Source organism: Physella acuta, unplaced genomic scaffold (genome assembly GCF_028476545.2).
Source record: "Physella acuta isolate Inbredline_101_S28 unplaced genomic scaffold, ASM2847654v3 ptg000103l, whole genome shotgun sequence".
Taxonomy (NCBI): Eukaryota; Metazoa; Mollusca; class Gastropoda; family Physidae; genus Physella; species Physella acuta.
In genome coordinates, this window is record NW_026731623.1 from 451,666 (window position 1) to 462,500 (window position 10,835).

General features: G+C 37.4%; 1 protein-coding gene across 2 annotated transcripts in view; it reads right to left on the reverse strand.

The window, feature by feature from the left end:
- Nucleotides 1–2,887: 2,887 nt before the first annotated feature.
- The window catches only part of LOC131931269 (uncharacterized), a 30,865-nt gene continuing 22,917 nt past the window's right edge, over nt 2,888–10,835 (reverse strand). Inside the window, exons 10-11 of one of the 2 annotated variants that reach the window (XM_059288005.1) lie at nt 7,879–7,994; nt 2,888–4,280 (exon numbers count right to left, since the gene is read on the reverse strand). In XM_059288005.1, coding sequence (XP_059143988.1) covers nt 4,169–4,280; nt 7,879–7,994 — 228 coding nt within the window. In that variant the 3' untranslated portion in view covers nt 2,888–4,168. Of the gene's footprint in view, nt 4,281–4,321; nt 4,521–7,878; nt 7,995–10,835 lie in introns of those variants that run through there. The other variant, XM_059288014.1, reaches the window with a different exon arrangement.

Genomic DNA, 10,835 nt, shown 5'->3' on the forward strand with positions numbered 1-10,835 from the left:
TGATGTGTTGGTGCACTAAATAACCTTAATGTGTTGGTGCACTCCTTGAAGTGTTGATGCACTTGATATTAATGATTGATTGGCATGTGGTAAAAAAATTAATGAAATAAACTAAATTATTTTTATGCTTTTTCTATTTTCTCAAGAATCTTTTTATACTTGATAGATTTCATCTGTTTCTGTGACCTTAGCATTTGATGTGGTCAGTTGTAGGTCCAACCACTTTTATTTCATACTTTCTGCTTGTTTATATAAGATACTGGAAGAAATGATCATTTCAGATTATTTGGCAATAAATATTTATGAACATAATGAGTCAGCATTATGTTGTTCTGACATTTGTATACTTTAGGATCATCCTTTTGTTTCATATTGTAGTTCAATAGATGTAAATTAGTTTATTAATTTCATCAGTAATGTGCAACCTTGAGTATTTAACTATTGTATGTAAGTGTAGGTTTGATCATTATATTCTGTATTCTCATCACCAGAGGATCAAATGTTGTTGTAATCTATCTCAATCTAGAAAAGTAATGAAGTATTTTTTTAAACTATCAGAGTTTGAGCGCATCAATACTCTTGAAAGTTTCAATTTGTTTGGGTATTCCAATACCCTTTTCACTGTGATAAATTGAGTCATTGCATTACTTTTTAAATAAATATTTTAATTTTCAATGATTTTATTTTATTATGTTTGTGATAAAAATGTGTATTTTTAATTTCATACTAAAACATGTTCACACTAAATCCACTAAAAGCAGAATGATTAACTATTAGCCGTAATGAGAATGTTATAGCATTTCTCAACTTATCAACCTACTACTTCATTGAACAACAAAATTCCCTGGTCTAATTAACACAAAATTGGCAGATCCAAATTATTCTAATTAACACATGATAATTGGCAGATCCAAATTGGTCTAATTAACACATGATAATTGGCAGATCCAAATTGGTCTAATTAACACATGATAATCGGAATATCCAAATTGGTCTAATTAACACATGATAATCGGAATATCCAAATTGGTCTAATTAACACATGATAATTGGCATATCCAAATTGATCTAATTAACACATGATAATTGGCATATCCAAATTGGTCTAATTAACACATGATAATTGGCAGATCCAAATTGGTCTAATTAACACATGATAATTGGCAGATCCAAATTGGTCTAATTAACACATGATAATTGGCAGATCCAAATTGGCCCAGGGCGCAAAATCGGACCCTGCCGAGGCGCCGGCAGACGCGCCTGATTCAATTTAGTGATTCAATCAAGATGATTAGATCAACAAATGAAATGTTATTAAGGTAAAAATTAGTAGAAAAATATTGACAAATGTTGGACTTGGCTTGTGAAAACATTTTCCTTGTTTTTTTTAAAATGTTTGGTAGGATGGAAAGGGCAGGCAGTTGGTATATGGGGTGGGTAGGGAATTCCCTAGTCAGTTAGTTAATACCGATGGGCCCTGTTCTACACCCCCCCCCCCCACCACCACCACCACCACCACTGCATATCACTGCCCGTACAGTAAGAAAGGACTGGGGGCTTAGATTACTTATATAAATCAAACTTCCAATGTAAAAGTTTTAATTAGGCCCCTATGTGATTGAGATCACGTGTTTGCAAGGGAACCCAACACAAATGCTATTGAAAATGACAACCGAAATATTATCGCCCAATGAAAACGCAAAATCTAAAATTTCCTGGGTACCTGATTTGGACTTTGATGGAGAAAGCACTATGATTTAAATAACTGTAAAGAAAAGAGAAAATAACTTTATAGTTTATTTTACGCCTTATCTCAGGAGAACCCTAACATGCTATTTTCTTTATACTTATTTAAATAGTAGTGCACACATACATATTTAAATAAAATCACATATTTTCTACTTTTTATGCCTATTTGATTATATTATAAAAGTTTGTTATTTAAACGTTTGTATTTTAAAATTTCCATTTTACAATCAAAGCGGCCGTAAAAAAAAAATACTAATAATAAAGCAGGATTGGTCTCCTCTAAATTTTGTCGTATCTGATATATAAATAATATCTATATATCTAATTCTCTTCAATTCTAATATATAAATAATATCTATATATCTAATTCTCTTCAATTCTAATATATAAATAATATCTATATATCTAATTCTCTTCAATTCTAATATATAAATAATATCTATATATCTAATTCTCTTCAATTCTAATATATAAATAATATCTATATATCTAATTCTCTTCAATTCTAATATATAAATAATATCTATATATCTAATTCTCCTCATGGGAAAGACGATGCAAGCCGACTATCTAACCCTCCCGCCACCCCCCCCCCCCTCTCGCTCTCCAGGCATGCGCAACAGACCATTTCGCTACCATCCCCACCAGTCAGGTGAGCTGTGGTTTACCCTGAATGTTTACAATTGTAGAGCCAGATCGAATCAGTAACGGCTATAAGGAGCAGATAATTTAGCGTTTAAACGATTTGAAACTAAGGAGATGTCGTCTTTAAACTGTCGTCACGTATGCTTACTTCGGGGATCAGCTCATCTATCTATATAATTCTCTTCTTGGAGATCATAGAAAACACCAAGCTGTAAGCCCACCTAGCAGCCCCCTCTCTTCCTCTCTAGGCACATCCCTACCACCCCCCCCCCCCCCATGGTCTGGTGAGCTGTGGTTCACGCTAAATGTTTACAATCGTAGAGCCAGGTCTAGTGACGGCTATTAGGGGCAGATAATTTAGTTTGAAACGATTTTAAACTTAGGGGAGGTAACTAAGAGGAGGCTGCTTTCACGGGGGGGGGGGGGGGGAGTAGGGTAGAGGTTGGGGGAAAGGAGGGTGGGGGGGGGGGGTATATCGTCTTTAACGACCTACTGATAGTGTTTGAATATTTTCAGTGGCAGCACTGGTACTGTCGAATTCACAAATTATGGATTACTGAAAAGTAGAGAATAAAACAACTAAATAGCGGCATATGCTACGCCGCAGGTCGGCTCGTAATTAATAAAAAGCTCAAATAGACGTGGTTGGGTAATGTACAAACACAAACATAGGATTCAATTGACATGAAGTTTGAAATAGATATCAATGCGGAAAAAATCCAACATGGTGGGATGGGGAGGGTCAAGATGATGCGTCCGAGGCAGTGAATCTTGTTTTAAGGGGTGCCATGGTTGTAGGTTAGAAAATGTGGGGTGTACAGGTTAGGAAGTGTGAGTGTATAGGTTAGAAAATGTGGGGTGTACAGGTTTGAAAATGTGGGGTGTACAGGTTAGAAAATGTGGGGTGTACAGGTTTGAAAATGTGGGGTGTACAGGTTTGAAAATGTGGGGTGTACAGGTACGAAAATGTGGGGTGTACATGTTTGAAAGTGTGGGGTGTACAGGTTTGAAAATGTGGGGTGTGGCCTACAGGATAGAAAATGTGGGGTGTACAGGTTAGAAAATGTGGGGTGTACAGGTTAGAAAATGTGGGGTGTAGCCTACAGGTTAGGAAGTGTGGGGTGTACAGGTTAGAAAATGTGGGGTATTCATATTAATAACAGTAAACGAATACAGGAAAGTTTACATTTGCACATTTATCAAAGTCAATTTTTAGTTTGACATTTTTCGCTTACATTATATACATTGTGGATTTGTGTACAAATAATGAATAAATTTAAAAAATTATCAAAATAATTGCAAGTGACAGAGGAAAAAAACATATTTAAACCTAGCGAGGGGGAAGCGTCATGGTGAAAAAAAAGCATAACGCAGATAAATAATCAAAAATAAGTAGATGTACAAGTACATAGATGAACAAATAAAAATTTAAAAAAAAAGGAATAACATTTGCTTTTAAGCGAGGAGTGGGGGTACAAAGGGTGGGATCATGGTGACATAGGAGATGAGGTTATACCAGGTTAAACATTACCACTCATTGTAAACACAAATCCCATGTTAAACACTAACACCAAACATTGTAAAAATCAGGCTAAAAATTATGATAAATTAGTGGATAACATTTAGTTCCATTGTTTATTAGTGCTATATCATTTATAAAATTGTATAATACAATAAACAAATTTTGTGGATTTGAGATCTACATATTTGTAGATTATGATATATTATAAAATATATACATGTGTGTTGATTATGAGATCTACACATATGTAGATTATGATATATACCAATTCCACTTGTTTTCGTCATCCAGGTCACCATCACCATCAGCATCAGCAAGAGATCCTGGCTCTCCTCTGGTTAAGTTTACTTTGTGCCATATTCTCCTTCAAGAAAAATTGTAACATTTTTAAGTTACTTTGTGCCATATTCTCCTTCAAGAAAAATTGTAACATTTTTAAGTTACTTTGTGCCATATTCTCCTTCAAGAAAAATTGTAACATTTTTAAGTTACTTTGTGCCATATTCTCCTTCAAGAAAAATTGTAACATTTTTAAGTTACTTTGTGCCATATTCTCCTTCAAGAAAAATTGTAACATTTTTAAGTTACTTTGTGCCATATTCTCCTTCAAGAAAAATTGTAACATTTTTAAGTTACTTTGTGCCATATTCTCGTTCAAGAAAAATTGTAACATTTTTAAGTTACTTACCAAGGTAAAGCAACACTCTACCTTAGGTAACTTACCTGAAACAATTTGAACAGACCCAAAATGATCATTGGACACAACTATCAACAGAGTTTCTTCCAGGCATCTCTTCGGGGGGGGGGCGAAGAAAGTCTACCCCCCCCCCCCCGAAAATTTTAAAGTGCTCCCCCCCCTTCCAGAAAAAAGTCTGGAAGAAACACTGACTATCAATAGACATGAAGATTATGAGATCCAGAATCACGCATGCTTGGGTTCAAGTTGTTGTACTTGTTAACCTGTGCTAGATTTCCCATTCTCATCCAAGTCTATGCAATTGTATATAAAGACTGTTGCGCAACTAAACCTAAAGCCCTCATTCTACTAGCTTAGTGTACGTAGTTTCTGTGTGGAAAATTTGTGTTTGTTCATTTTAGACAATACTCATTTTAGTGAGTGAATAGTTTAGATCAGGGGTTCCCAACCCTGTGCCCGCTGGCACCATAGGGCCCGCTGAACGATTCGTATGTGCCCGCCTCTCACTATTCGACAGAGACAGAATTTTTTTCATAAACATTATTTAAAAATATTATTTATTTTTATTCATTGGTTACAGTTTTAATTTTTTTTTTACTAGTACCTTGTACACGCAGAAAACCCGAAGTGAACGAATGGAACAAACGCCACGAACTGATCCGATAAACGCCGAAGGCACCAAATCACAAGGCACATAACTCTGATTGCTACGACGATCATCGGCTCACTTCGTGTTTTCTGCATGTACATGGAGTGATGTGCAAAAAGCATTCCCCGCCTGGAACCGCGTTGTTGTCATTGTGATTGCTGCCCTGTTCGGGGCGCGACAGTTAGATAAGAGACGTGTTCGTCAGACGAAACACGAATCAGGAGTTTTCTATAAAAAAAAAATTAACAGGCTAAAAGCTTATAATTTTAACACTGACTGGGAGGAATCATATTGTTTCGTTAATTTGAAAAATAAATGCGTTTGTTTGTTGTGTGGTAGTAGCATTGCAGTGCCGAAAAAACATAAAGTTGAACGACACTTTCAGACAAATCATGGCACTTTTAATGTGAATTATCCTCTTAAATCTGAAGTAAGAAAGAAAAAAATTTGTAATCTAAAATCAAGTCTAACAGCACAACATACTGTTTTAACTCGACATGTTGAAAATTCTAAAAAGGCCACTATTGTTTCTTTCAAAATATCTGACATGCTTGCAAAAAAAGAAGAAACCTTTCATTGATGGTGAGTTGTTTAAGGAACTATTTTTGACTGGTGCCGATTAATTTAATGTTATCTATGCAATTTGAAAAAAATGCCAAATATTTTTATTATTTTGAAACATTTTTGTTTATTATTTATTAATATATTATGACTATAAGAAAATAAGAAAATAAATTATGGGAAAATGACAAGTTATGGAAGGAGTTTGTCGATTTAAAGTAGGTGGTGCCCGCCACCCTACCAATATTTTAGAATGTGCTCTTGAGTAAAAAAAAAGGTTGGGAACCCCTGGTTTAGATAATGTATTAACTTTCATTATTATCCTTGTTAACGTACCACAAGATTTTGGATCTATATTTTATTTGATATGGAAGCACTTTGTGGTTTGTAGCAGATCCAAAGATTATCGGATACATCTTTTACTAGATCCAAAAATTAACTGCTACAAATTGTACTCAACTCGTGTTTTAGGGTGGACCTGCGGCGGAACAGTTAAAGACAATGAGACCGTAGTGCTGTGAGACCAGAATGGTGGCGAGTGATCGGCCTCAACAACACAGACATGTCTAGGACACACACAGTACCATATCAGGGTACACACAGTACCATATCAGGGTACACACAGTACCATATCAGGGTACACACAGTACCATATCAGGGTACACACAGTACCATATCAGGGTACACACAGTACCATATCAGGGTACACACAGTACCATATCAGGGTACACACAGTACCATATCAGGGTACACTCAGTACCATATCAGGGTACACACAGTACCATATCAGGGTACACTCAGTACCATATCAGGGTACACACAGTACCATATCAGGGTACACACAGTACCATATCAGGGTACACACAGTACCATATCAGGGTACACACAGTACCATATCAGGGTACACTCAGTACCATATCAGGGTACACACAGTACCATATCAGGGTACACACAGTACCATATCAGGGTACACACAGTACCATATCAGGGTACACACAGTACCATATCAGGGTACACACAGTACCATATCAGGGTACACACAGTACCATATCAGGGTACACACAGTACCATATCAGGACACACACAGTACCATATCAGGGTACACACAGTACCATATCAGGGTACACACAGTACCATATCAGGGTACACACAGTACCATATCAGGGTACACACAGTACCATATCAGGGTACACACAGTACCATATCAGGGTACACACAGTACCATATCAGGGTACACACAGTACCATATCAGGACACACACAGTACCATATCAGGGTACACACAGTACCATATCAGGGTACACACAGTACCATATCAGGGTACACACAGTACCATATCAGGGTACACACAGTACCATATCAGGGTACACACAGATCAGGGTACACACAGTACCATATCAGGGTACACAAAGTACCATATCAGGGTACACACAGTACCATATCAGGGTACACACAGTACCATATCAGGGTACACACAGTACCATATCAGGGTACACACAGTACCATATCAGGGTACACACAGTACCATATCAGGGTACACACAGTACCATATCAGGGTACACACAGTACCATATCAGGGTACACACAGTACCATATCAGGGTACACACAGTACCATATCAGGGTACACACAGTACCATATCAGGGTACACACAGTACCATATCAGGGTACACACAGTACCATATCAGGGTACACACAGTACCATATCAGGGTACACAAATAGGGAAATGCCTCCTGAGCCAGTGATGACCATAAAGAAATCAAAAATGAAGTAATTTAAGATTGGGTCCACATGACTTTTTGATTATCTTCTGTGTGGTGTTATGACTTTTTGATTATCTTCTGTGTGGTGTTATGACTTTTTGATTATCTTCTGTGTGGTGTTATGACTTTTTGATTATCTTCTGTGTGGTGTTATGACTTTTTGATTATCTTCTGTGTGGTGTTATTGTGTTTTTTTAAAGATTAAGGTTATGAGTCCTCAACTCCTGGTTTAGCTTAAGTTGCACGAGCTAAATGTAGTTTAAGTTTTCTGTTAGAGCTTGAACAAAGGTTACCTGCCATCCTTCTCACTCGTGTCAGCTTCTAAAATAGCCTCCCTTAAATCTGATTCCATTTCAGCTATGCTTCGCTCAAAATATTCGTTTTGTTTTAAAAGTTTCTGCACCTCAACCTAAATAGATAATATTTATTCATTCAAAACGACATCAAATAAAATGTCAAGAATATAAACACTTAAATATAGTAAAGGAAATAAATTGCTAGGATGATAGCTGGTTACAGAACCTTCCATGCTCCGCCAATAAAAGTCGGCCTTGTGCAGGAAGAGACCACAAGCTACCGATAGGGTTTTAATGTAAATATTTTGGGTTTATGTGGTGTCGACTTTTTAAAAAATGATATGATAAAAATACAGTAGTAAGTGAATGTAGTTATAAAAATAGACTAGGGACCGACTTTGTCAACTGTATTAATATGAATCATCAGCTTAAGCAGTGGCGTAGCTACCGTAAAGCTAGCGTAAGCAAGGCATATGGGCCCCAGGCATTTAGGGGCCCTTTTCCCTCTTAAAAAAATTATAACTTTTTACGTTGAAATTTTAATATTTCTTTTATATAAATAATTTAAAAAATGAAATGAAAATTCCGTTTCTTTTCTATAGTAGAAATAATTTAAAGTTCCAAAAAGGCCCCCAGTCCTTTCGTACTTTACAAGTAGTGGGATTCAGTGGGGAGGGGGGGGGGGGTCGAACAGGGCCCATCCTTAATAATATCACTATATCGTTACGTTAATGACATTTCATTTGTTGATCTAATTAATCTTTAATCAATAGGGCGCTATTAACACTATAAGTTTTTGGTTTTCATCCAATCGCCAAGAAACTTTGGGAAATCGTTGAGAATACGCCAAAGGAAGTGTTTTTTTTCCCCAGACATTTTTCCTGAGAGAAACTCTGACTTTTGGGGAGGTTTCTGCCATTAAATTTTTATTTTATTTCTGAGGGCGCCCCCCACCCCCGACAGTAAGGCGGTGCGGTTTGCCACAAAAAGTTTCCCAGTGGCTATCTTTGCTCCTGGGTTCTGTTGATTGGGAGTCCGGCGCATCGGGTGAGCGTTAAATTGCACGGGCGCATTAGCCGGCACCCCAGCGGTCGCCTATATTCGTTTTAGTGAGCGCCATACACTAGGGATATGTCGAAATACAAAAATCGATTACTAAATCGAATAAGGGGTGTCCTCTAGCGCATCAGCAGTAGTAACGGTTGGGCTCCCGAGTTACCCTGCGGCTACCTGAGTGCACGAGATCCTTTGATTGAACGTCAAACTGCAACAGGGGCGGCTTTCGACGCCCTCGGCGTACAGATGACACCAATTACACAAGTATTCTACAAGGGACGGATGTTGCATCTGGCTGCATACAGTAGTGTAACCAGTCACTCCCGCAACGCCCCTAACACCGAGGCGGTCGCCAAAAGGTATTCTACCTCACAATAACGGAAAATGATTAACGTACACTCAATGTTTTCATACAGCACGCACAGGGGCGTCTGAGCGGTAGTGTGGACCAAACCCGCATCCAGCAACAAAGATCCGAATAAAAATAGCAATAGCAGTGACGTTGTTTACATTTTAACTAAACCTATCTCAGTTTTAGAAAACAAGGTCACACGACTAAAAAATACACAGTTGGAAACACGTTGATGAAACCCTCACAAATTGTTTTGTTACCCTGGTATGTGGGACTAGATCGCAGCAACGCGGACGGGTACGCTATTTAGTATAAACATTCTTTAACATTCCATAGTGATTGGGAAGGAGATTTTGATGTCTATGATGGTTCTCGATCATTATTTGCTCATTATGATGATGTTATTTGTTATGAAACAAATTTTAGATATGCCCATTGGGTCAGTAGCTTGGACATTCTCAGAATCTATCATATAGAAGCAGCTAAAGTAGATCTCAATGAACTTATTAATCATTTTACAAAATCAAAAGTATGAAAAAAAAACAGATCTAAATAAATCATGAGCAATTTTTGAAAAAGAAAATGTGTTTGGTTAGTAGCGTCACAAGGTCGGGTGTTATCCTACGTGTTTACTAAAGGTGTCACACCATCGTCCCCAACAATTGTGCATTTTCTAAGGGGTGTTAACCCTCTCTCACAAATGTTATATTATTTTATCTGGATACAACTTAGTGTTGACAGTAAATTTTACAATGTCTTGTCATGGTGTCACTCCTGTGTCATACTATGCGGACCACACCTCTACCCCAGCCTTGTGATGCTACTGTGTTTGTTTACTTAAAAAAACAAATTAACTGTAAGACTGTAATATTTTTACAAAACTACATACTAATATAGTATAAATACACAATCCGGACATATAGACATATACAATTTAAAATGTACAGAATATTTATATTATTTTTGAAATTCTCCATTGATTTCTTCTTTTAAAAAATGCTAGCTACGCCTGCTTAAGCTGGATACATATGTGCAGCTCAGGCAAAGGGGGGGGGGGGGCACTTCCAACTTTGACCCTTAAGAGGCGCACAAATTGGTTGAATTTTTTTTTTTACTTGAGTGTCCAAGTCGTGGTCGAGTCGGTAAAGCTCATGGCTGTTAAACCGAAAGGACTCGAGTTCGAACCCTCGGGCAGATGAGGCTCGTTAGCTGGGGACAGCCACTCTTCTAGGAGAGACAACTCCAAAATCAAACAACTGCTGCCTTGTAGTTTGTTCTTGGTTGGACAAAGGCTATGGAAGCAAATCCAAAAAGAAAAGCAGGCTGAAATCGGAGTCAATGGCCTCAATGGCGCATAACCAGTTGACACGTAACGCTTAATTATGTTGGAGGCGTGGTCGAGTCGGCAAAAAGCTCATGGTTGATACATTCGAACAGTCTCGAGTTCAAACCCACTGGCAGATAAATCTCAATCCCCTTCAACACTAAATATTAAGAACGAAGAAGAAGAAAAGAAGAAGAAGACTTGAGTGTATTTTTAATTATA